The 25,739-nt window shown below is 50.5% G+C and overlaps 10 protein-coding genes across 10 annotated transcripts; 7 read left to right on the top strand and 3 right to left on the bottom strand.

Moving 5' to 3' along the window:
• Positions 1-951: 951 nt before the first annotated feature.
• Positions 952-1,830, bottom strand: N7509_011159 (endonuclease/exonuclease/phosphatase family protein; the record flags this gene model as incomplete). The annotated part of the gene is made up of 1 exon (XM_056635796.1): positions 952-1,830. The coding sequence occupies one exon, from the start codon at positions 1,828-1,830 to the stop codon at positions 952-954; it is 879 nt and encodes a 292-aa protein (XP_056486416.1).
• A 507-nt stretch (positions 1,831-2,337) lies between these two features.
• On the top strand, positions 2,338-2,788 carry N7509_011158 (Winged helix-turn-helix transcription repressor DNA-binding; the record flags this gene model as incomplete). The annotated part of the gene is made up of 3 exons (XM_056635795.1): positions 2,338-2,368; positions 2,496-2,579; positions 2,646-2,788. 3 exons carry the CDS (start codon positions 2,338-2,340, stop codon positions 2,786-2,788), a joined length of 258 nt encoding a protein of 85 aa, XP_056486415.1.
• A 198-nt stretch (positions 2,789-2,986) lies between these two features.
• N7509_011157 (uncharacterized protein) lies at positions 2,987-3,971 on the top strand (the record flags this gene model as incomplete). Its single annotated transcript, XM_056635794.1, has 3 exons — positions 2,987-3,049; positions 3,118-3,637; positions 3,703-3,971. 3 exons carry the CDS (start codon positions 2,987-2,989, stop codon positions 3,969-3,971), a joined length of 852 nt encoding a protein of 283 aa, XP_056486414.1.
• A 1,065-nt stretch (positions 3,972-5,036) lies between these two features.
• Positions 5,037-8,516, top strand: N7509_011156 (putative PHD finger domain protein; the record flags this gene model as incomplete). The annotated part of the gene is made up of 3 exons (XM_056635793.1): positions 5,037-6,955; positions 7,050-8,346; positions 8,421-8,516. The coding sequence occupies 3 exons, from the start codon at positions 5,037-5,039 to the stop codon at positions 8,514-8,516; spliced, it is 3,312 nt and encodes a 1,103-aa protein (XP_056486413.1).
• Positions 8,517-9,584: 1,068 nt separating this feature from the next.
• On the bottom strand, positions 9,585-11,519 carry N7509_011155 (uncharacterized protein; the record flags this gene model as incomplete). The annotated part of the gene is made up of 8 exons (XM_056635792.1): positions 9,585-9,712; positions 9,771-10,305; positions 10,357-10,551; positions 10,604-10,784; positions 10,841-10,911; positions 10,963-11,029; positions 11,088-11,231; positions 11,386-11,519. The coding sequence occupies 8 exons, from the start codon at positions 11,517-11,519 to the stop codon at positions 9,585-9,587; spliced, it is 1,455 nt and encodes a 484-aa protein (XP_056486412.1).
• A 322-nt stretch (positions 11,520-11,841) lies between these two features.
• Positions 11,842-12,605, top strand: N7509_011154 (uncharacterized protein; the record flags this gene model as incomplete). The annotated part of the gene is made up of 3 exons (XM_056635791.1): positions 11,842-11,881; positions 11,956-12,043; positions 12,170-12,605. The coding sequence occupies 3 exons, from the start codon at positions 11,842-11,844 to the stop codon at positions 12,603-12,605; spliced, it is 564 nt and encodes a 187-aa protein (XP_056486411.1).
• A 2,777-nt stretch (positions 12,606-15,382) lies between these two features.
• Positions 15,383-17,007, top strand: N7509_011153 (mitochondrial 54S ribosomal mL57 domain-containing protein; the record flags this gene model as incomplete). Its single annotated transcript, XM_056635790.1, has 5 exons — positions 15,383-15,582; positions 15,636-15,660; positions 15,932-16,478; positions 16,546-16,772; positions 16,849-17,007. The coding sequence occupies 5 exons, from the start codon at positions 15,383-15,385 to the stop codon at positions 17,005-17,007; spliced, it is 1,158 nt and encodes a 385-aa protein (XP_056486410.1).
• An 877-nt stretch (positions 17,008-17,884) lies between these two features.
• N7509_011152 (AP-1 complex subunit mu) lies at positions 17,885-19,658 on the top strand (the record flags this gene model as incomplete). Its single annotated transcript, XM_056635789.1, has 6 exons — positions 17,885-17,923; positions 18,026-18,246; positions 18,313-18,522; positions 18,566-19,085; positions 19,148-19,519; positions 19,578-19,658. 6 exons carry the CDS (start codon positions 17,885-17,887, stop codon positions 19,656-19,658), a joined length of 1,443 nt encoding a protein of 480 aa, XP_056486409.1.
• Positions 19,659-21,899: 2,241 nt separating this feature from the next.
• N7509_011151 (glycoside hydrolase family 71 protein) lies at positions 21,900-23,498 on the top strand (the record flags this gene model as incomplete). The annotated part of the gene is made up of 1 exon (XM_056635788.1): positions 21,900-23,498. One exon carries the CDS (start codon positions 21,900-21,902, stop codon positions 23,496-23,498), a length of 1,599 nt encoding a protein of 532 aa, XP_056486408.1.
• A 729-nt stretch (positions 23,499-24,227) lies between these two features.
• Positions 24,228-25,310, bottom strand: N7509_011150 (Rag GTPase GTR1; the record flags this gene model as incomplete). The annotated part of the gene is made up of 2 exons (XM_056635787.1): positions 24,228-25,041; positions 25,117-25,310. The coding sequence occupies 2 exons, from the start codon at positions 25,308-25,310 to the stop codon at positions 24,228-24,230; spliced, it is 1,008 nt and encodes a 335-aa protein (XP_056486407.1).
• Positions 25,311-25,739: the final 429 nt, after the last annotated feature.

Raw genomic sequence — 25,739 nt, 5'->3', positions numbered from 1 at the left:
AAGAAGTAATCCGGGGTCGGTTGGACGGATGATTGATGTGAGTCGCACTCGACGCGATTAAGGTAGCAACGGGGCACTTATGATAGCATCGTTGAGCGAGCCTGTATTAAAGTTTGTTTCAGTTAGCCAATAGCTCATGTCGAAAGCGATTGGTACTGGGTGGTATTGATATCGCGATCGCGATCGCGCGATCAAAGGTGTCGGGGTGCGGAGTCGATCCACGACCGTGTCGCACCCCACACAATGTCGCGGACATGCCACAACATAAGAGTGTTCAGGCCAAGGAAATCCACGGGCATCGTGAGGGAAGCTTCTTGGACGAGGCGATTAGGATGAAAGTCTGGGGGCAAAGTAACATACCGGAGCCGAAGGGGGGTGGAGGCCAATTGCGCTCTAAGGGACCCAGGGCTGGATGCTATGGGTCTCGCGCGAGAGTATCAAGTGATTCACGGGTTTCTCTTCAAAGGGAAGAGATCGAATGAACGCTTCGTCCTAGCTGTCTGGAGCTGGAGCTTTGGTGGCGGGTGGTGAAGGCGCGCCGCCGGTGGATGCGTGGGAGAAGTTCAAAGGAGAGAATGGATTACGAGATGTCCGCTCCCGGTCAGAAACAAGACTGTACAGAGCATCAACGCGCTCTCCACGCACACACAACTACCAGTGGTTATGAGATAGATAGACTGGATCTACAGGGGAAGACTAATTGTAGCTCTGGATTTTCTTCACCGTTCCTGCTGGCCACTGCGCCGGCTACAGGACCGGTCGAATCGGTATGCTGGTATCATGTGACACATGGGAAGGCTGGAGTTGCCGCCTTCGATTTCAGGTGTCAAATTGCCCTTTTGGGTGAGTCAAGTACAAGTAGACTTTGTAGATTGTAGGACTGCTCAGGTAGTATCGTATAGTTTCTAAGATTTATCTCCAAGTTAGAACTTGAATTTGTTGACTCTGAAATCATCCCAATAGCATCACATCAGCAACTACAGCACGATGATCTGAATTGAACACCCCGTCATCGAACCGGTTGGCCAGTACAGAATACCCATCCACTCGCCATTCCTGATTTCCACCAGAGGCTAGAAGGACATAGTCGATTCGCTTTGCTGGTTCTGACTCATACCCAAACCCAGTGAAGGTATTGGTATTGCCATACTGGTGCGAAGGTTCAACCATTTTGAAGGTATCGAGGAGGTCTCCTGACCCCGTCAAATCTTGATACGCTTCTTGATCCTCCTCGCTATTTAGATCCCCAGACAAGAAACCACCGGAGATCAATCCCCCATATTCTCCAGTTCGATACTCATGGATCTTTGAACGAATGATACGTGCTGCTTCAAGCCGGGAGCGAGAACCCTGGTCATCCAGGTGCGTGTTCATTGCGAGGACTGTATTTCCGGTTTCTTGATGAGTAAAGACGCCGATGGTGACAATGCGGGTGGAGGCCGCATCCCAACTTTTTGATGGCTTGTTGGGAGTCTCGGAGAGCCAAACTGTCTCCCGCGACTGAAGAGTCCAGACGTATGGTTGGTAGAAGATGGGTGCGTATTCTCCGGCCTGTTGCCCATCATCCCGGCCAACTCCTATAAAGGCCCATTCCAAAGACTTTGACTTCGATTTCGAATTCAAGCCCGTAAGAATATCCACGAGTTGATTGTGAAGGACCTCCTGCAGGCAGATGAAGGTATCACTGCCGAAGCGAGTGTTGTAGTGGAGCTCGTTCAACAGCAGTTGCTCCCGCTCATTCCACGGCCGCTCACCCTTGAAAGGGGATGGGGTGGCATATCGGATGTTATGGGTTAGTATACGGAAGGGTAATTCTGGGGTTGATCTCATTTTGTTGAGTTGAAAGGCAAAGACGAGAGGGGAAGTCCGAGAGCATGGCGGATTGAGGGGAAGCTGGGGCTGGGCTTGGCTGGGCTGGAGCTGGAGCTGGAGCTGGAGCTCACGCGACCTTCCATACTCCGTACATCATTTGGCAGAGACAAGAACAATCTGCACTGCCCCAGAATGCAAGTCAAGTGCGGGCACTGCGGGGTCTTTGACGCTGATCGGGGCTAATTATGTACTACTAGTACTACGGAGTACCAAGCTGAGTGAAGTGACGCTTTGCCAGTAATGACGTCTGTCCATCAGCTCCCACGCTAACCCTACGGAGATCCTGAATTTTCAGGCCACCAAAAATGAGACAAACCCCACCAACGAGAGCGTTTTGCCCGCACAGGACTCGCTCTTGACCTTGACTTCCTTTCAAGCTCTTGTGGATTTCAGTATCTACTTGTTAACACCCCCCTTCCCATTTTAACATATTTCCTCTCGCACTTCGCGATACCCACTCACACAATGGCGGAAGAAAAAGCGCCCGAGGTCATTGGTAGGTGTTGCTAACTACTGTGGTTTCCCGCGAAAGCTCTGACGTTGTGTGGGTTGTCGTCGATGCCTCAAGCGTCAAGAGCTTTCATTGATTCACCTAGAATGCTAATTGTCTCATTTTGAACCAGACTACACTCTCAACAACCCCGACACTCTGACCAAGTACAAGACTGCTGCTCAGATTTCCCACAAGGTTCTCGAGGCCGTCGCTCGTATGTTGCGCTTCTTTTCCCTATGATGACTCTCCGAGGCTACCGGCTAACCTTGAATCTTTCTAGCTCTCTGCATTGAGGGTGAGAAGATTGTCGAGATCTGCCAGAAGGGTGACAAGCTCCTTGACGAGGAAATCGCCAAGGTCTACAAGGGCAAGAAGATCGCCAAGGGTAGGTTCCCATTTCCCCTCCCCCGCCAGCTCCGATGACCTTGAATTCTAAATATCATGGGAAAAATCGAAAAGGTATCGCTAGCCCTACCACCATCTCTCCCAGCTCATATGTGACCCCCCTACACCCCTCTGGTCTCCGATGCCGCCGAGGCCGAGACCGTCCTGAAGGCCGGCGAGATCGTCAAGATCCAGCTCGGTGCTCAGATCGATGGTTTCGGTACCATCGTCTGCGACATGGTCGTTGCTTCCAAGAAGGACGCCGCCAAGGAGCCCATCACTGGCCCCGAGGCCGACCTGGTCGTTGCCACCCACTACGCCAATGAGCTTCTGCTCCGCCTCATGGTTCCCCCGGCCTGCTTGCCCAGGGTACCGACGAGGAGAAGAAGAAGGCCGCTGCCCAGCGTGCTCCCACCCAGGCCCAGATGTCCACTCTTCTCGAGAAGGTCGCCAAGGCCTACGGCTGCAACGTCATTGAGAACACTACCTCCTGGTTGTTCGACCGCAACGAGATCGAGGGCTCCAAGAAGATCATCCTGTCCCCCGGCGACGGTGTCCGTGGTGACGGTATCCCCGAGGTCGGTGAGGTTTGGGGTGTTGAGGTTGGCCTCTCTCTGGGCAACGGTAAGGTCAAGAACCTGGACCACCGTGCTACCCTGCACCGCCGTACCACCACCACCTACGGCCTGAAGCGCCCCAGCTCCCGCCAGACCCTCTCCGAGATCGTCAAGAAGTTCGGTACCTTCCCCTTCAGCTTGCGCCAGCTCGAGGACGAGAAGTCCGCCAAGGTCGGTGTTGTTGAGTGTGTTCGCAGCGGTGTCGTCCGCCAGTACGAGCCCGCTGGCTCTGCTGACAACACCCCCGTGTCTCGCCTGCTGACCACCGTTGGTAAGAAGCCATCACATCACAATCCCACTCAATTGGAATGCTATTCGCTAATTACTTCTCTGCAGCCATCACCAAGAACGGTCTCACCAAGCTTGCCACCCCTAACGCCGTCGACCTGGAGCTGTACAAGAGCGACAAGAAGATCGAGGATGAGGAGATCCTCAAGATCCTCGAGCAGCCCTTGCCCGTTCTACCGGTAACAAGAAGAACAAGAGCAAGAAGAAGAAGACCACCGGCGGTGAAGAGTAAATGCATTGACCTGAGCGTCTCTTGTATGTCGTATGCAATATACATTGATATGATGTTGGACAACTTCGATCCCAAAACTGTCTAAAAAAAAGATATCCAATGACGAAAACTTCCACTGGGTTATACGAATTTCCCGGCAATTACAATCAAGAAAATACTATTTAGCCGAACGACTGATCATGTATGAGGTTGGCGGCGATGTCCCCTTTTCCCCTTCTAGTAGATTTCGGTATACGTCCACCGAGTTCCTAGTACGATGTAACTTTCGGTTGGAATATTTGAGGATCTGCGTGCTACGGCATTTTTGGGTCATCATGTAATTATCTGCAGGAAAAGCCTTAGAAATAAGCCTACGGAAATAAAGACGCTGCCAGTGCAGATTCTGCTTTCTTCCTATAGATTGTAGAGCCGGAGATGGTAGGCAGATTGTCTCGCCAAAAACCATGGAAGGAACATTTTCTTTCTGTCTTTCTTTCCCTGTTCACTACTGGTACGGTGACCTCGTACTAGCAATCTACGTAGTAAACTTTGGAATATCGGAGCTGAGTGACCGTTGACCATCAGCCATCAACCATGTACAGACCAACAATCATCGGTATTGGGTATTGTCTTCCAACTATTGTCTTCCCACCAGTTGAGGTTCATAAAAACCATTATACTGACATTTTCACTTTAGGTTCTTATGGTTTAACCCAATCCAAGCCGACCTCCTGTGTGATCGTGCAGCATCAAATGTTTGCTTGCATCTCGCGTGGTTGCCTGCTTCTTGCCAAATTCGACTTCTTCCCTGGCGTTGAGCTTGCGAGTTCACGCTCATCTGATAATATCCAAGACGATATCGAAACCTATCAGAGCCTGACTTTATATTCTTCACCGACTGGGAGCTTCTTCCTTCAGCTGTACCTCATTTTTGGTCGGGGTTTATTGGAGGGGAGTTTATACGGCCGCCAACTTGAATAGCTTTGAATGAGCTCCGCGGGGAGCTCCCTCGAATACAGATTTCAGAATTTCGAAAACACCAAGAAAGCAAAGGACATGAATATGGACATGGACATGGAAATGGTCAACGCTGTTACGGAGTATAGTTAGGGCATTGGGGGTCATCCAGCATTGGCACTAACCCTAGCAGGGCGGTGTTCCGCCTACCGCGATGGGCAGCTTGACTCGGTCCGCTACCCGGGCTAATAATTCCTATCTCATTGATCCCGCAATCCCTCGCAAGCTCCACAAGGGAAATCCGCGTCAGAAACGCGTCGAATCGACCTCGCCTGGCAATGCGACCGTGATCTTGTCAGCGCATAAGGTCTCTGCATGGGAAGAGCCTGTCCGTGCCCTCGCGCGCCCATCTTGGGCGAATGCCGACGACGACTTTGATCGCGCCCCGAACGAACACCTCAGAACCATGAAGCCGATCGGACAGTACCCGTCCCTGGCGGAATATAAGAGCGTCGGTCTGAGGCCTCGGTCAAAGACCTGGAAGACTGGTATAAAACGCGCGTCCAAATTATATTCACGGACCGACGACGATGAGGATCTCACGACGGATACGCCGATCACGCCCGTCGCGGAGGAGGAAGCGATCGCGGCTGAAATATTGCGCGCCGACGATGATGATGACGACGACGATGATACTATGAATGGGGTGGAAACTACGGCCAGAGTCAAGACCGCTGTGGAGGGTGTGGTCATGGAGGTGGAAGACACGGACGCCGAGGCAGAGGACATGAATGAAACCAATCTCGCGACTCCAGTGTCAGAAGCAGTCGACCCCTCGTCGGCATTTCCTTCCATTCACCAGTCGATCAATCCTTCTACTCAGCCTTCCGCTCACTCTTCTATTCATTCAACTCTCAACTCGCCTGTTGACACCCCCCTAGAGGAAATCAACTCTCCCGTCCTCACATTGACCGCTCCCACCACCCACCTCACTGTTCCTGGCTCTCAGTTCCCAACTTCACATCGCCACTTACAGCAAACGCAGTCACCTCCTGCTACCGCCGTTGCCACGATGGCCGACACTATGGTGTCCAAGGATCAGCAAGTCGTCAAACCGGACTACCTCGCCGTCCTGAATTCTCTTCCAGTTCCCAGGTCTGAGAAGTACGACGTGAACCAACTCAAGCACGTTCTGGAAGTTGCAGTCACTCGTGCTGTGAACATCAGCGAAGATGATGTTGCTTTGAGCTTAGTGCACTACTGGTCTGAAATCTCAGGCGATGACTTCAAACTGTCGCTTGTTCACAACATTGGTAACGATGAAAGAGATCACAATCTGGAACTCGCCCTTCAAACTATGCTACGTCATTCTACGGATGAAGCGAGCAAGTGGTATCAAACTTATGCCGCTGAAAATTCTCGCCTTCTGGCAGGTCCTGGTTCCCCCACCGATTCCAGTTTGTCATCTGCCAAGTCCCTTGAGCCAGAATCTACCACCTTCAGCCGAGCGGATATCTACCGCGACACAAGTGGCCCAAAGCTCGAGGAGGCATTCCTTAGTGGCAAGACAAATACTGCGCCGCTAAAGCGGGCCAAGAAGCCTTGCCGGGTGAACGAGAATTCCTTCAAGCGCAGGCGAGAGTGGGAAGCAGATTCCACTCTTGAAGATAGCCTAAGGGATAAGCGCGCCCGCCTAGCCCAAGGAGCCAAATCCGACCTGACTCTGGCCGACAGTAGCTCAGTTCGTCCCCAACGCGGACAGCCGGACGATATTCAGCACCCCTACTCCTATGGTGGTGAAGAGCAGGACGAAAACATGCTATCTACTCCAAGGGCTGCTACGACTGAAGCTGCTACGCCTGAAGCTACTACTCCTTCCGGTGTAGGCCAGCCCCGGCGGCAACGCATTGCCAAAGAGCGTTCGAAGGCGAAAGGAAAGGAAGCAGAGAAAGAAAGGGAGAAAGAGAAAGACAAAGACAAAGAGAACGAAAAGCAACTATCTCGTGGGGCCCGTTCACTATCCCTGGATACTACTGTCTCTGGTGCCGAGTCTGATGCCTCCAATTCTTGCTACTCGGACAATGAGAATTCTTGGGTTGGCGATTACAAGTGCCGACAAATGCCGAATGCCATGTATGTGCTACATTTTTCTTTCATTCGCCCGGAATGATGGGGAAAACAGAAGGAAATGAATCCACCTAGACTGAGACTGACATGAATGATATAGTAACGTGCCGGAGAACACGGATTATTGCACTATCTGCGATGATGAGGGTGATTTGCTTTGCTGCGATACCTGCGAGAATGCCTTCCATTTTGGCTGCCTGCGACCCCGGGTGGACAAGAAGAATCCGCCGAAGGGCGACTGGTTCTGCGAGACTTGCGTCGTGCGCAACAGCCTCACCACCACCATCGCCTGGGGCAAGCACAAGCGAAGGAAATCTTCCTACTCCCCGCCACAGGGCATCAAGGATTACTTCGAAGGCGTCGGCGAAGAGATCCGCGGCAACACGCACTATCCACCGGAGGAGAAACGGACGTATTCCTTCTACAAATCCGTCCCCACCATGCCGAGGCTGACTAAGCCTCCCAAGACCGACAAGGACCACAGCAACAGGACGCCTCTTTACGACGACCCCAACCTAACCAAGTTGATGGAGAACGGGCATGTCATTCTCTGTAACAAGTGTGGCCTGTCTTCCGAGGGTACGCGTCCGATTATCCGTTGTGACTACTGTGAATCCCGCTTCCACCTAGACTGCCTTGACCCGCCCATGGCCAAGCCCCCTAACCCTTACGAAGGCTGGCTTTGTCCCAACCATGTTACTTCCGATGATCTAGTGGTCAGAAAACATGTTAATGGTCAGGTGCAAGAGCGTCGTCCTCGTCGCCCAAAGAAGGCAACGACCCTCTCTCACAGGTGGGATCCCGAACAAACATGGGATGAGGATTTCACCGCGCAGGACGATGACGTCGGCTCTCGCGAGATTGTCCTCGACTTCATTTCCACTGCCAAGTTCAACAAGAAACGCGAGGATGAACAGAAACAGAAGCAACTCGAAAGCACCATGCTGGATCTGACCAGGCACTTGACGATGGAGCATTTTACCAAGAACGGAGTCTCCCTTGCTGACATCTCCAACCCAAACCCCCAACTCCGGGCTGGTATCAAGAGTCTCCTTCATAACTATGACTCTGGAAGATATAACCTTGCCACCTACGATGCCGCGTCTTCTCTGCTCGGCCTTTCTAATGGCGAGCCAGTTACGATAGATGATGAGCCCGTCACTGCCAGCATATCGGCTGAAAAGATTGCCGTTGCCCCTGTCCCCTCCCAACAGGATGAACCGGTCGACTTGGAAACACCCCAGAAAGCCACTTCCCCCAAGCCCGATGAAAAAGACACTCCAGCTCCAGTTCCATCGCCTGCGCCTGCGCCAGGAACTGCTTCCCGCCCGCTGGCACGGTCTGCCCCGGCTTCTCGTCGGCAATCTCGGTCTCGTCGCATCACCAACTCCCCCAGGGTCTCTACTCGGGCAACACGGAAATCTGCCGGTCCCAATCCCGACCTGGGTGCAATCACCGAGACACCTTCCAGGAGACTCGGAAAAAGAAGCGATCATATGCTGAATCCGAGCCTTCTCTCAGCGCAGACGAGCCGGCTCTCAAGCGCCAGCACGCTGATTCCGATTAAACCTCCTTGCATAAAAATGGTGGCTTTTTCGCACCTTAACCATGCTATGCTATGAAAAACAAATCTGCGGTGGCGGGATGTGCAAATTCTGCCCTCACCCGCACACACATCCCACATTCGACACATCATCTCATCCTTTTTTCTTCTTCTTCTTCTTCTTCTTCTCTCTCTTCCTTTTCTGTTTCTAGGGCGAACATCATTGCCTATTCGACAAAATCCCCATCCCTCTATTTTCCATTCAGCACACACATTCGGAACTGGCGCATTTTTCAAAGAATATATTTGCACGTGGCTACGGATAAGGGCGTTTCTGTGAGAGCATTTGTTGAGGTTCCGTTCATTGCCGCGCTTGGCCGGTGATAGGTTTTGCATTTAGTATCTCTTACCATTTTGCTTTCCTCCTTTCTCCTGTTTCTCTCCGGGTTGTTGGTATGAACCGTTTCCATTCATCATTTCGGACATTGGCTTGTTTGCATTTAGTCTGTTTTCTTCTTTTTGTGTTTCTTTCTTTCCAACGTTTCGGGTTGGGAAAATGACGAGCATGGATATGGCGCATTGTTCGATGAATCCACATGTATTATTAGCATGGGCCCGGGGGAATCAATAATTGACTTTCAACCATTTATTCGCGAAACTACTGGTACTACTAGTTTTTTAAGTTCTTTTCGTCCAAGTTTCCAACTTCTCGGTGGTAATTTACAGCGCTCCATGACCGTAATCGAATCTGTGTTTCTGCCAGGGCAGGTGTTCAGATCACTATTCCCTATACAAATTTGGACCTGGCTATCTACACTACTGATATAGGTACTGGATGGTAATTGAAACAGAGGTCCCACTTGTAAATTCGTTACTCTACATAAATGATCCGAAACACAGCATACATAACGAAGCGCCTTGAACATCATGAAGCTAAATAAAAGACACGCAAGAACATAATCACCCACTTCTGGGCATGAAGATGGATGTGCAAGGCAACTTGGTCGGGACTAAAAACTATCCGACGAACCGAAAGTTGGACAGAGCCCACAAAAAAAAGGTAGGCGGGGTTATCCACGCTGTCCCCAATATCTAAAGGAACTTCTTGGGCATGTTCGCGCGACGACGCTTATACACGACGTAGGAAATAGCGAGAACAACCTGGAAGGCGATGACCATGAAGATGAAGAAGCCCATACGGGGAGTGGACGCGGTGATGGCTATTGCGAGATGTCAGTAAAATATTTCGGTCAATTCGCACGGGTCGTATCAACATACCGCTCAGCAGGCTTCCCTGCAGAGTCTCGCTGAGGCTGAGATGAGAGGTTCGGAGAGTGTCATGAAGTTGGTTAAAGCTACCGCTGTAGTCCTTGCCTTCAAGATCACGCTGGATGGTCTGAAGAAGCTGCTCGATACGCTGAAGTCGGGAGTCCAGGGCTGCGACTTGATCCTTAGAGGCAAGCTTTTGCAAAAGTTCCGCTTGCCGGGCCTCGTTCTTGGACGCTTGGCTTTTCATATCTTGGAGGATGTTGGTGGTCGCTTTGTTGGTAAGCTGGAGACGACCGCCGAGGTCGACGAATTGGGCGGCAATTCCGTGATCCAGGACAGTGTTTCCAGTAGATGGGTCGGGAACTGTGTTTTGCTGCTGTTCCTGGTTCCTGGCGGCTTGTTGTTGGGGAGTGCCCACCTTGGGGGGGATAACCTGGCCCTGACCGGCGGCAGACTCCAGAACAAACTTGAAGACCTCGAAGGAATCGGGGTTCTCGGGTGTGGCAGCTGTGATACCGAAGGTGTTTCCAGAGGGGAGAGCAACCTATTGTATTTGAGCATGGGGCGACTTCATTCGTCAATGTTAGAAACTTACCTTGTCTGTGGCGAAGCAGACCTTGTCGTCCACGGTAACCTCAAAAGTCGAGGTTGTGTGCTTCAATTTCACGACTGATGGGCGACCGAGGTTTCGGTAGGCGTAGTCGCAGTGTCCGAAGGCGAGGCTGTCGACACTTCGGTGGCTCTTGTAGTCTGTCGTTCCATCGTTCAAGAATCCGCGAATACTTCCACCCTAGAGATTATTTAGCCCAGTGCCTGTTTCAAAGCTAGCTTATCAAGCTTACCCTGCCGCCATGGGTATCAATGACCAGTGCAAAACCATCAAATTGCCCCACAGTATAGATACTCGAGGTGCCAACTCGGGTTTGTCCGTCCTTTGCGTACCACAGTTGGAGGTTGCCTCCTGACCGTTCCTGGCCACTGCCGCGGAATTGGAACTCGGCGCTCCATTCCGATTGTGTAATACTATTTTGCTTGTTCAGATTATGCCCATCAATGAGAGCCGGGGTATTTCAACGTACGGTTTCTGTGCCCAGGCCGATCCGCGGACGTTTCCAGGGTAGGGAGGAGTCAGGATGAGTTTGTTAGACAGCTATTTTCAATTAGCACGGGGTTATGACAGTTGCACAAATGATTCACTCACAATCTGAGGATCACTGCCCTCTCCACCAATGTTCCATCCTGGGATAGAGTCTCGCGTGGGCGAGATCCTAGCAATGAAGGTTAGCGGTTGACTGATCCAATGATGCAATGGGACGGATTGCGCACGTCTTGTCATATCCAAAGCTAGCACTTTGGATGACCTGGGCCGTAGCACCAGCAGCAAATAGAGCAAAAGAAGCGAATGTCTTCATTATGGCGGGGCGATCAAAGCGCGGGAATAGTAGCGAAAAGACAAGTCCAAAGAAAGCTCTGTCAGAGCAATATAAACAGACTTATAGGCTTTCGAAATATCCAATCCAATTCCAATTATCTTTCCGAGTCCCTCTTCGAGCGAGTCGAGTCGCAATCGCAGGGTTTCCGGGGAAGTTCACAAAGGCTCGAGACGACGCGAGTGGTGATCCACCCAACCACGATAGCAATCACGCAGAGCCGAGCTTCTTTAGCGATGGCAGCGGCCGAAGGGGAGATGTCGATGAAGTGATGAAGCTGGACACTGTTGAGAATGGTGTGTCGCACGCCGACGTCCGAGAAGTCCATGCGGAGGGATTAGCTAGTGTTGATACCTGGCCTTCTCTCCTGATTTGTTCTCCGCATGGGTCCACCTCCGGAAGAACTGCAGGGTGTTTGCATAGGGTGGATGCAAACACAAGAGTCACGTGTGGGTTCCAAAATGCTTTGCCGGGTGATGGTCGGCACGTGACCTATAACCAATTAGAAGCGATGCAAATTGAATTAGCCCGATAGTCACGTGTCTGGGGCATGATTCCGACCGGCATCGCGAACGCTCGGGAAGTGCCAGGCTACCCGAGGTTTCTCTTCTTCCCCAGCGAGAAGCAACCTTGAACCTCCATCACACACCATGTTCTCTCAAAAGGTTGCCCAGCAGTCGCTGCGACGCCGTATGTCATGTCTCCTCTTTTTCACTCGCTTCTAAAGACCAATCGCGCTAACAATGCCCCCCCTCGATTCACAGTCGCCGTCCAGCAGCCGCTTTCCATGCAGTGGTCGATGATGCGCGCCTCCCCGGCCGCCATGGCCCTCGGAAAGACTGTCCAATCGAGGTCAGTCACTTCCCGCGACAGATCACTCTGTTGAACATCCCAATATTCTCTCCTGGAATTGTCACTCCCCGCAGTCGACAGCCGACGTCATCCGCAATCAGCCATAAAAACTAACATTGCCTCTAGACCCGTCACCACCTCCCCTAACAACGAGGACCCGACCTCTCTTCTCGCCAAGCAACGTCTTAACCGCCCTGTCTCCCCCCATCTGGCCATCTACAAGCCCCAGATCGGCTGGATCGGCTCCTCCCTGCACCGTATCACCGGCGTCGCCATGTCCGGTCCGCTCTACCTGTGGGCCACCGCATACCTGTTCTCGCCCACCCTCGGCTGGCACCTGGAGTCTGCCTCCATGGTCGCTGCCATGGGTGCTCTCCCTGTTGCCGCCAAGGTTGCCATCAAGGCTACTCTGGCCCTGCCTTTCACCTACCACTGCATGAACGGTCTCCGCCATCTGACCTGGGATCTGGGCCGTGGTCTCACCAACAACGCCATCATCAAGTCCGGCTGGACTGTTGTCGGTCTGAGCGTCTCAACTGCTCTCGCCCTTGCCTTTATCTGATTTCCACATACCTCCCGAGTTTCCTTGTGTTATTAAATGGATTGAATATTTTTTTTCTTTCCCTCTTTTTTTTTGGTCAAGCAAATTATACGAACGTCAAAGTCCGGTTGCGCTGCGCTAACTCAAAAGGCGTAGATTTTCTTTCTATGTATTTTTTATGATCTGATTTGGGGCAAACATGTTTGATAAGTGGGTTGACTTACTTTGACCTTTGGGTTATCACTACGTTGAAGGGGGGGAATCCATTACATCGACATTCCAAGTTCCTTACAGACCAACTGCCTTCCATAAATATTTCATTTATCTTTGTTATGAACCTATCGTATTTATTGGTATTCCTCCATAGACCAGATGCTTCGGTCTCCCTGACCTGGGTATCCCATTGAAACTTGTAAATCAAAAGAAGTAGAACCATCCATCTCATTTTACCCAGCCTCGTATGCCAATTGGCTCCTAGTCACGCTGCATCTCTCGATAATTCCTCCAAGCCTCGAAAGAAGTGACATCGTTCATAGATAAAGGTCATGTCGGTTGTCACTCGTGATAGAATATAGTACTGCTGACAGTGGGTTCAAGTTGGATCATTATGGTCTAGTTATATATTCGTCAGCTGGCCTCGTCTCACCGCAGATCACCGTTGAAGGGTGACATACCTATAATCTGCTTTCCTCAACGCCGTATAAAACAAATTCCCGATAATGTCCATTTAGGCGGGACTGGGAGGTGGGTTGGGAGGGAACGGACGTGGTGAAGGTGGATCCTGAACCGAGTGGTTGGTTGTGGGCAATCCTTCCGTCATGATATAGGCGTTTTGGGCATAAGATGAAGAGATGAGGAGAGTAGGAGGCATATTTGTATGTTATAGAGACTCGAATTTCCACGCTATCTCGGGAGGAAAGATTAGAATAAGGATATTTGAAGTGCCCAAGTTCGTTGAGAGGTGAACCTGAAGTATAAAAGCGAGGAGCCCGGGAGAGACTTCAAAGCCAAAAGCCAACTTCAAGTCAGAGAAGAGGATTTAGTATGAAGAGAAAAAGAACACAAAGCAAAATATTCCGGCAGGTCGATCCCCTCCATTTAATACCCCGACGTACTTGAAAGTCGAGCAATCGAGAAACCGACCACCCATGTACGTGGTACACCGCCATCCCGTCGGCAATCCCAATCAAGAAATCAGACATGGAGAAAACCAGCCCCGGGGAAACAAAGCAAAGGCTACGCTGTTTGGACAAGAACAGCATGGAGGTAGCCATCCAGGTGCTCAGATCCCACAATGTTCTGGATCCCAGCCTGCAAGGGCCCGACGGAAAGAACTTGATGTATAAACCGTTGACGGCGCGTCGTCACACCCGCGATCTCTGACCACTTTTGTAAGAGCCTGGCCCAACCCGTTGAATACAAGCTTAAACCCTCTCGATAAAAACTCAAAGCTCCATCAGGTGTAAAGAGGGCGAACCTCTCCAGTCTTCTAGGTTCGGAGGCTACGAGCTATACGAGCAAAATAATTCTACTCATCAGATGGTGGCTGCCTTTTTGCGACGTAGATGGCTTTCCCCAGACCTAGTGGAGAGTAGAAGTTTTCTGTGGAGTAACACCAGCGGTCTGGGCTGTGAGTTTGCGGCTTCTTGCAGCGATCATCTTCGTGATGGTGGGCAAATCGTTGGGGAATTGCCTTTTCCCCCGATACGATCCCAGTGGACCGTGGCGGCTACTAACCGCTGATCAGCTTGATCGGCGGAACTGAAGGGAAAGAAATCCACCTGGGTATGCTAATGTGGCAAGTATCAGTATGCTGTATTCCGGGAGTAAAAAACAATGAATATTTATAGTTAGCATTGATTGTTAGTTGTCTAGAGTGGCATTTTGAGAGAAGCTCAAGGGAACACTGGATGCTTCTGTTGCCACTAACTCATCTACGCGGTTTCTTTTACAATGGAATTATAACTGATGCAGGGGAGCTGTTTCGTCCGGCTGTTAGCTGTCAGTCCTGGGGCATATCTCGAGCTTTCCCGTGTTTCCAAGCACCGAAACATCCATATAGAATTCCGGAATCGCAAACACAGCCGGAGATCAGCACACGTGGATCACCTTGCACTTCCCGTTGTGCCACAATGCAAGTCTCCCGCCTTCCCCTTCCTTAAATGATGCTTCTAGATGGAGCTTTCCCCCTGAGGGGAAGGTGGTGGTTGCCAGGTGTAGCCTCGCACGGCAGGCCGTTTTTGGAGCCGGTCCAACGGCGGGAAACAAGGGCCTTGGAACCAACCACCGTCCCCTCGACCAGCTTCTAGCTGTCAATATCCGCTGGCGACATCAAGCAGTCGTAAAATCGGACGTGCATTCGCGGGAGCAAATCTTGTTCAACCTTCCAGCTCGGCCGAAGGCCCGGGGGACTTCTCCTCTGCAGATAATCCCTGTAAGTACCGGGTGCTGTCCCGTAGAAGTCCACCGAATATTCTCCCTAGACTTACACCCCCCAGTCATCTAGAATTTTCCTCTTTTTGGATCTTGTGTCATTTTTCGGCGGCGGCTGGATACCTGGGTGCTGGGTCGTTGGGCCGCGCTTAAGGCCCGGGTACGCCACCTGCTTGGAGTATTGCTTGTGTATCCAGTCATAGAGCTACAACAGGTTACCTAGCAGCCCTCCCTGGGCCATTGACATGAGAAGTAGGAGTGTACAGAGCTGCTGGCTAGAACCGGTCAATGCTCAGGTAACAATGATATCCAGAGAAGGATGTTGCCGGACACATGACCCCTCGGAGCTGTTGGTAGTAGGCCACATGCCCCGTGCTTGTGAAGGGGGGGCATTGGACCATAAATTTCGCCCTGGCGCACGCGCACAGCGTCGGATCCAAGAGTGGTGCCATACCTCCGAGAAAATCACACAAGACCACCGCAGCAGCACGCCTGTAAAGAAGACATTGCGGGTGCAACGCCGTACTCAGTTGCTCAGAGCCCGGGCCCAGCCCTCCAAGCAGCGGTATGGATCAAGTCGAATCGATGAAGTAGAAACCATCCACTTGACCGCTACAGCTGCTTGCAAACTGCATCGGATGATGTGAGTCATTATACTGGCTCGATGATACATGAATCGAGGCATGGAGGAGCCGGATGTAGAGTATACAATCCCGCAGCCAATAGTGACTTCCGGGGATGCGAATCCTGGTAGGCTGTCAGTACCCAACAGCTGCATGAGTTGGCTATTTCGGCTCGGTGTGATCAAGCAGATTGAGAAGTGGTATGGCAGATGGCAGCGGTGTGAAGGAGCCCCATATATATGCACTACCAGCCGGAGTCTGTGTGGCAAACAGAGCAATCAAAATGTATAGGGACTTTTGCATGGGATAGAAGCAATTGCTCCTAGGGACTGGCAGGTAATCCGATGTGTAAACAATGGGAATGGGGGTGGCGGCAGTATCCACACCGCCGAAAACTTTCCAACCGCATCGAAGGCGGCCATCCACACTCTCGCCGTCAAGCAGATCACCAAACAAACCTGCCACGCCATGGCTTCGAATCTGTCCATTCGAGCGGTCAGGACCGCCAGCGCTGCGCGGTCTGTATCCCGCCCCCTCGCAACCCTCATCCCCCGCCGCAACTATGCCACCAACCCGGAGGTTCCAACTGCCGAGTCAAAGGAGCCCCGATGGTCGTACACTCCGCCGCGCACCAAGGCGCCTTTCAGTCTTCACAACCACTCGAAGTCGATCAAGTTCCATGTGAACTCCGACCCGGCTCTCCTGGATGCGTTCTATGCCCGCATGTTGGGACAGAATGGCGACAAAGTTCTCTCCGATGAGGTGAAGTGGTTGGCCGTCACACACAAGAGTTTCGATCAAGGACGTCGGGGATTCAACGACCGATTGGCTTTCCTAGGTACGTAATGGGCTCAATCGCAGATCAATGGCATGGCTTGCGATCTCTAGCTTACACGGATGCGTAGGAAAACAAGTGGTGCAAGTTCAGGCATCTCTCGCCCTGGTCCAGAGCCCCGTCGCGACAGCCACCTCATCTGACTCGCATGGTCGTGAGCCCTTCTCCCACCAGGCTCTAGAAGGGCTAAAGAATCTCTCCTCCCGCACTAAGAACGCCCTGACCGACCGGACGAAGCTGGCCGAGCTGGCAAGAAGTTATGGGACCGAGAAGATTATCCGCTGGAACCCCCGGATGGTATGATAATTCCCCCGAACACCTCCGACTCAATTCTACACCTGCTGGAACTTGAACTAACCACCCTCCCCTACAGCCCGAGAACCTGATTGAGTCTGGGATCGAATTGGTCCTGGCACAGACCCTGTACTCGATTATTGGCGCCATTGCGCTGGAGAAGGGAGGTCACATTGCGAACAAGGTGGCTCAAGAGCGGATACTCGAGCCTCTGGGGTTCAAGACAGTCTCGTCATAAAGAGGGAGACTGATCAGCTGGAAAAGCCCTTCTGCAGCATTTCCATGGCGTTCTTGATTTGATTTTGGGGCTCTTTTATCCGCCGGGCAAGGGTCCTCGGGAAGGGCACCATCACAATTACTACACTTGTACATGTACTATTAGAAAGAGAGGATGTATTATTGATTTCTCACTGGTGATTTTATATTTAAGCCAAATACCAAATGCAAATTCAGATTTAAATTTCAAATTCAATAATAATAATAATAATAATGATATTCATATTCATATTCAACTCAACAACTTCAATTTTATGGAAAGGAATGTATGGCTCCTCTGACACCGCCCGCGCAACAGTAAAAAATGCGCGGCCAGCTCTTATGGATCCTATCGAATAAACGATGCTAGTCTCCGCTACCTCGGTATCGCAAGTCAAGTAACTGAATAACTGACGGCCAGACTAGCAGAATGCTAGAGGCCGCAGAATACTGACTTGTACTGTCTAAAAAAGGGCGTTGAAGAAGAAAGAAAAAGAAGAAGAATCTGCGGCGAAAAAAATTGGCCTTTGTAGCAGACACACTAACCCGATTGGGAGTTTTATGGTGGATGATAGGGACCAAGGAGTGTCGAAATCAGTATTTGGGCCAGATGCTCCACTGCGGGCGACGCATGTTTTCTCCTACTCCCAGCCGTACTCCGTACCTCAACCCTCCAGACCTCCTCCCCATTTATTGCCTCGACATGCTGATATAGGGTGTCGGTATCTCATTCATTTCTCCCCAATCTAGCGCTGTTACCCCCCTTTTCACTGCTCCGCATTCACCGTTCACCCTCACCTCCAATCCCACCGTCCGCGCATATTTGACACCTTTCACGGACACACCTTCACAGACACGTCATGGCGTCGGCTCTCTTCTTCCTTGACCTGAAGGGCAAGGTACGTTGCTCTACCGGATACCGGGAAATGACCATGATCACCTATTTTGATCTTGGGATCAATCCCGGCTGATGTGGGCTGCATGGCTAACCCACTGGATAGACCCTTTTGGCCCGCAATTACCGCGGTGACATTCCCATGTCTGCCGTCGAGAAATTCCCTCAACTCCTTAGCGACGCCGAAGAAGAAAGTTCCGCAGTACCTCCCTGCTTCTCACATGAAGGAATTAACGTGCGTTCCCCTAAATCCTCACCCCTCGCCCCTCCACACTCCGCACAACCCCTTCCCGCACACGACACTTCTCCGACCTCCTTTTCTCCATAGTGCGCGCGCAAGACCCCACTAACGTATCTGCCATTCGTTCTTCAGTATCTATACATCCGCCATAGCAACCTTTACATCCTCGCTCTAACAAAGAGAAACACAAATGCCACCGAGATCCTCCTGTTCCTCCACAAGCTTGTGGAGGTGTTCACCGAATATTTCAAGGTACTGGAGGAGGAGAGTATCCGCGACAATTTTGTTGTCATCTACGAATTGCTGGACGAAATGATGGATTTCGGATACCCCCAGACCACAGAGAGCAAGATCTTACAAGAGTAAGTCGGGATCCATCCACTCACTCCATGACTTTTGATACAGGATCGCAGTGCTGACCGTTCCGCTCTCCAGATACATTACCCAAGAATCACACAAACTCGAGGTGCAAGCGCGGCCACCCATTGCCGTCACCAATGCCGTCTCTTGGCGAAGCGAAGGAATTCGTTATCGCAAGAACGAGGTCTTCCTGGATGTGGTCGAGTCTCTCAACCTGCTGGTGTCGGCGAACGGAAATGTTTTGCGGTCTGAGATTCTAGGCGCGGTTAAGATGAAGTGTTATCTAAGTGGTATGCCCGAGCTGCGATTGGGACTGAACGACAAAGCGATGTTCGAGACGACAGGTCGTGCGACACGCGGCAAGGCCGTCGAGATGGAGGATGTCAAATTCCACCAGTGCGTGCGACTGTCACGATTCGAGAATGATCGGACGATCAGCTTCATTCCGCCAGACGGTGAATTCGAGCTTATGAGCTACCGATTGAACACGCAAGTAAAGCCGCTGATCTGGGTCGAATGCTTGGTGGAATCGCACTCCGGGTCACGAATTGAGTATATGCTCAAGGTGGGTTTCTCTCCCTGATCAGTGCCAAATCTCAGCCATGCTAATCTGTTTTCGCGGGACAGGCCAAAGCACAGTTCAAACGCCGCAGCACTGCCAACAACGTCGAGATCCTTGTTCCCGTACCTGAAGACGCAGATTCTCCCAGGTTCCGCACCAACATCGGTACTGTGCACTATGCCCCCGAAAAGTCAGCGATCATCTGGAAGATCAAGCAATTTGGCGGTGGTAAGGAGTTCCTCATGAGGGCGGAGCTGGGTCTTCCGTCCGTGAAGGGCGACGATGAACATGGTGGTGGTATGACCGGTGGATTTGGAGGTAGCATGGGTGGAGCTGGTGCAGGCAAATCGAAGCGACCCATCAACGTCAAGTTCGAAATTCCCTACTTCACCACCAGTGGTATTCAAGTGCGGTACCTGAAGATCACTGAACCCAAGGTATGTTACTTCTCGCCATATTTACTACTTGTCAGCCATATACTCACTAGTGAACTAGCTGCAATACCCCTCCCTTCCCTGGGTTCGCTATATCACACAGTCCGGCGACATCGCAGTCCGAATGCCAGACGTGCAATAAGGAGTCCTCGATATACCTGAGTGATTTGTACAGCCCTTCTTCCTTCGACATTTTCCCTGCCCCCCTTCCCTTTTCCCCCCAAACATTATGTGCTCCCTTTTGTGGACGGCCGGTCCGATAGATAATACAATTCTGATGTGCTTGTCCGTCCTGTTCACTTTTGTATCTGCTACTTGAATTGGATGTGACTTAAAATAGATGATGTGGTTTGTTTTACATTCAAGTTGACGAATTGTCTGCACTATAGGGTGGATAAATAGGGTTATACAATAGGATTATCATAATTATCTCACTTTCTTCCAATTGCAATGGCACTAGTCGCCAAGATAACCCCAAGATTCTTTCCTGTATTCCATCCCCTCCGCCAGCCTCCACTGGTTTGGGAAATGAGACAATATTTTGTTTCTACTCAACCAGGGACGTCCAAGTGCAGTAATTGGCAGTATCGAGGGTTTCCATGTGTATGAGAAGTAATGGAAACCCTGTTATAGCGCACTGCTACGCCTTGTGTAGGAGGAAGCCCAATGGAAGCAAACGCAAGATCGAAACCTGATTGACTATCTCAAGCCGGCCTTGGGGCAGGTGGTAGTTACAATTTATGACCCTCGCTTTACCGCCGAGCCATACATGAACGTCGTTACGTCGCAAACTTCTCTTCTTGGTGATAAAGCCCGAGACGATCTATTAATAACTAAATTTGATTTGTTCATATCAAAACTCGAACTGTTGGTTTATCATTGAACTTCCGAAGACCGAGAACAGTTCACAGAAGCTTCAGGGCTGGGCATGTGCCTCGCTCCTAGTCATCATTAGGACTGACTCCGCACATCCTTTGCCCAATAAATTCACTCCTGGCCTTCCACTACTTTGAGCTTTGGTATCACTTTATGATGGTCAGTAGGTAATGCAGACAACCTTCCCTCGGCTAATTCTGGAAATACGATTAGGTAGGTGATACGTTGCACAAGAACGATACTGCGTAAGGTTCTCCCTTTATCATTTGGGAGGAGAAGGCTTGGGGGTCCGGGTTTGATTTTATTCTATTGGATCATAGAGACCGACCTGCAAGGTCTAGAGGAAATATTGAATAGGGGCCGTCCTGAGCAAGGAATCTACATCTAATTCTATTATTTCAAAGGTAGACATACGATCTACAGTGTTCATTATTGTGCCATCAGCAAGTATTTGGACCTGAGCCACAAAGCAAAAAGTTACTGTTATCTTAAAATGCACAGAAAACCACCGGAATACTGTCACAGAAGTAAACATCAAGGTAATGCAGCATTGCGAGCCAGGCAGACATCCAACTCATTTTACTTCAGAGATCCCTCATGTTCCTGAATAGGGTATTTTGAGCCCGTCTCGTTCAACCGAAAGAGTCTATAGAATTTCTCCTCCCGGTCTCCATCCCACATTTCTCCTAGTTATCTTCGCCCTTTCATAGTAGCCGAGTCTACACTGCTTCCACGCAAGCACCGGAAAGACACAGGGACTGCATGCAATGATCCGCTCCCACCGGAACAAAAGAAGCACGGACGCATAAGAACCTTGGGAATGAACACAGGTATAAATAAACTCGGACTGTTCGCGGCGACAAATGAGATGCGCAAGATGTGATTGGGTGAAGTCCGTTCGTTCCCTCTTCCTGAAGTCTATCACAGCAGAAACCCCTCCACACATCCGGATCCCTGCATGTTGCTCTATTGACTCGGATCTGCCCGGAGAGATCCTGCGTCTCTGTAACTCAGATGACTTTCTGACGGACTATATGGAGCCGACTTTCTAATTTGTTACGTCCATGATAATCACTTTGCTAAACTATCCTACTGCCATTATTCGCATAAAATTGCGTTTCAACTTTATACTTACATCGACAGTTGCGTATATCTTGACTTGATTGTTGGAAACTGCTCGTCTGCCTGATACAAGAAAGCTTTCTAGAGCAAATAGAAGATCCTCTGTGCTGAGTCTAGAATGGATCTGACAGGATTCCACCTGTCAAGGCTTTGGGTTATTTTATACCCCCTATTATGGCTAGTATCCCGTGCCTCGGCGAAAGCAGCTTTTGCCCATTTCATGGTAATATTGCTCTTTTCTTCAATCCACTATACAAAAAAACAAATCCAGCTGACAGATACATGCATCCAAAAGACAGCAAATACAGGGCTCTATGAACTATCTGACTGGAAACACGAGATATCTCTCGCCCAAGATGCTCACATCGATGCATTTGCGCTCAACATGGCCTACGGCGTCGAGTCCAACGAAAGATCCGTAGCGAATGCATTCGAAGCAGCAGAAAGTCTAGACTTCCACCTCATCTTCTCATTCGATTACGCCGGCAATGGATCCTGGCCCCAGGCCCAAGTAGCCGGCCTCCTGCAAAATTTCTCTTCCAGTAGGGCATACTACCATTACAATGACCAGCCCTTAACGTCAACCTTTGAAGGCTCCGAGAACGCAAAGGAGTGGATCGAAATCAAAAGCCAAACGCACTGCTTCTTCGTTCCGGACTGGTCGTCTGTCGGGGCCAAGGCAGCCCTGGAACTTGGGGATGGCGTTGCGGATGGGTTATTTTCGTGGGAGGCTTGGCCGTCAGATGGCCGGATGAATACTTTTGGTGATGCATCTTATCTGCATCATTTGAAAGAGGCCAAAAAGCCGTATATGATGCCCGTCTCGCCATGGTTCTATACGAACATGCCTCACTATGATAAGAACTGGGCGTTCCATGGAGACGATCTATGGTATGATCGCTGGATGGAGGTTACATACCTCGAGCCGGAATGGGTGGAGATTATCTCATGGAATGATTATGGAGAGTCGCATTATATCGGCCCGCTCAATGAAAAGGGATATGGGGTTTTCACTGCTGGCAAGGCACCGTATAATTACGCGCGCAATATGCCACATGATGGGTGGAGACTGCAGCTTCCATTCGTGATTGACCTGTACAAGAATGGGACGGCGTCGATCACAGAAGAGAGTCTGGTCGTGTGGTATCGTGTTCAGCCTAGAGATGCTTGCTCGGGAGGCAACACGACAGGCTCTGTGATCAAAGAGCGAGCAAACGAAAAGAAAGAACAAGAAGCGGATACTGATATCTACCTGGAAGACAAGATATTTTTCTCAGCCTTACTTGCCTCCAACGCTTCGATCAAAGTTACCATGGACAATTCCGAAAAGAACGCGCACTGGGAAAACGAACCCGATGACGGGGTTGGTATCTACCACGGGAGTTACGCCTATGATCCCAAATATCTCGGAGAACCCACCATCACCGTCTCGCGCGATAAGAAAGAAGTAGTACGCGTGAAAGGGCGAGCCCTGACTACAAGTTGCCCCAGCGGGTTTGTCAATTACAATGCGTGGGTTGGAAGCGAAACCTCGGGGAAGACAATACCCGCCGTGTCACCAGAGCTCCCCCTCTCCAAGCAAGTCTGCATCGAGGGGTTAGGCAGCTCAAACTTTACAGAGTTGTGCGAATTTACCTGCAAATACGGCTACTGCCCAATTGATACCTGCTACTGCACGGCCATGGGAAGCACAAAGGATAAACCAAAGGCAACGAAAGATAAAGGCACCCCGAGAAACGGCGACGACAGTTATGAAGGGTTGTGCTCTTTCAGTTGCTACTATGGGTTCTGCCCTGGGAAACTCTGCAACCCTACGGAGACAACACTTACTGAGTCTGGCTCATCGTCACCCACTTCAAGTTGTAATCCACGGAGTTCCGGCTGTGCACATGCCAATGAGGGGAGTAGGATGGATCTATATTTCGGTTTTTTGAGCGTTCAAATTCTTTTTGGGGTCTATCTTGGGATTAATATATGGGTCTGATAAGGTGATCTTCTAATATAGAAAAAGCCATGACCATGACCATCTCCAGTTTTCATGATTTCGATTTCTTTTGGTACCATAGTGAGGTTGTTGGCGGCGGCAGTTTTAGGGCACTCATGGACGATATGAATAGTTCCGGCAGGTCCGTGTGTAGCCTATAAAGTCGAGACTACCCATTTGTGGTACCAGTCACTAATGAAGAAGGATTCCAAAGTTTTTAAGGAACACAACGCTAACGTTGTTCTAATTTGGTCTGTAGTCTTGAATAATGCAGCCCTGATGATTTCCCTAGTCTTGACTAGAGAGACAAGTGTATCCGTTGACCATCCGATCTACAGCAGGAAATGTTACACAACTAATGATCCTCAATTGATATTGTAGTTAATGGATTGATATCTACTACGAATATACAAAATATCGAGATAAGGAAAATGCCATAAGGGTATCTCGATTCTCACCAAGCACAGGAACCAAAGACAAATAAAGAACAAGAGTAGCAAAAGCGAAGTTGAAACAGAGAAAAGAATGCACAAGTCTTAAATTCATACCGCAACGCCCTGCACAGCGCCCGTGGAACTTTTTCTTGCCAGAACGGTTTAGTCAGACCAACCCCTGCAGAATGCCGGCTATACACGATAAAACGCTAAAAACGAGACATTACAAACGTAGAACCTTTCTCCTATACCATCATATTACATGGGAAGGGATATTGGTTCAGGGGAAATCGGGTTATGCAGACCCATTGGTCGCATGGTCGTCCGGTGTTTCGGGCGGCGGCAACGGGAATCCATCTGTTCGTCCGGAGGCAGCAGCCTTGGAGAAGCCCTCGCGGGCAAGCATGGTATTAAAAACAGCGCAGTTGTACGCTGCTTCACCGGGCGGCACAACAAGGAAAATATATGTGTTGTCTGTGAATCTTCCAAGGAAGATGTTGAATTGTGGGGTTTTGGTGTGCATGACGACGAAACCGGCCGAAGCGGGTGTGGTGCTGGTATTGCGAGCGGCACAGTGCTTGAACGCCTTCATGATGTTGGATAGACGTTCGTGGCGGTCGAATATCGGGTTCAAGTCGCCTATCTCTGATGACACGGAGGTCACTGTGAGGAAGGTGGACCGCTCGAAAAGAATGACTTCCTCGGCATCGATCTTCTTTGCGAATGCCGAGAGGAACCGCTCGATAACAGTTAGGTTTGGAATCAGCTTGTGCACGATGCCTGCCCATGCCTTGTATAAAGATTGATCCCAGATACTACTGCCGAAGGTATCAACGCGGAAGCCCTCCGAGCGAGAGCGGATCAGGGCTGAGCGTTCTTCGTAGATCCGTTGGCGGTGCTCGCCTTGGATGAGATCCATTTTGTGTACCAGGCAGAAGACGTAGGCGTTCGGACTGAATTCGCGTAGTGCATCAATGATTGCATTGTAGGTGTCCATGTCCCGATCGACTTCGCGGGATTCAATGTCGAAGACATAGATAAGGACGGCGACGTCGGAGAAGATGTTGCCGCGCTGAGAGGCGAGATAGGTTTCCATAAATGCATCTTGTCTGTGGTTGCAAGAGACAACTAGTTATTTTTCATGTTCTTCAAGCTAAAACCAGTAGTTCGGACGAAAAACTTACCCTCCGCAATCCCAAAGATTGAGAGTGAGGTTCCCCATGAACTTCACATGGCTGTGCTCCACGTCAATCGTGGCACCGAGACGTCGGACATCTTTGGCGACATAGTTGCTGAATATGATAGAACGCATAGACGACTTTCCTGAGCCGCTCTTGCCCATCAACAGGACCTTTCTCTTCTTCTTGCGGGCGTCCATGGTGTCGATCCTCTAACGGTTGCTGCTGAGCTCGGATGCCCCGCAAGAAGCGGGGGCCACTCGGGTAGTTCTGGGAAACGGCTTAAGGAGCTCGCCGGTCTATACGGAATGCAGGAGGGTCTATATGTCGATCTGGAGAAGTGAACTTGCAGCACGGGGATTCCCTGGAGGAATTGAAGACACCAAAAGCGGGGAGAGGAGAGGAGGGTAGCTCCAGCCTTCGGCGTGGAGTGCGGAGTGAGTTCTGGGACGGATCAACCTTGCCCCGACTGCCTTTGGAGGTCATGTGATCGGGGTGTTGGAGGTTGAAGTAGGGAGGTTGTTTCCATATACCTTGGCAATGTATATATTCTGATGCTTTGAAATAATTTAAACTACTAAGCTTAAACCATCTATGGACTTCTTGAATGAATAGTAACGTGAAAGTCT

The sequence above is a fragment of the Penicillium cosmopolitanum genome, assembly GCF_028827165.1.
Source record: "Penicillium cosmopolitanum strain IBT 29677 chromosome Unknown utg000009l:1.0-9042332.0:1.0-9050551.0, whole genome shotgun sequence".
In the NCBI taxonomy this organism is placed as follows: domain Eukaryota; kingdom Fungi; phylum Ascomycota; class Eurotiomycetes; order Eurotiales; family Aspergillaceae; genus Penicillium; species Penicillium cosmopolitanum.
Note: the sequence above shows the minus strand (reverse complement) of the source record. Positions and strands in the feature narration are given on the sequence as shown.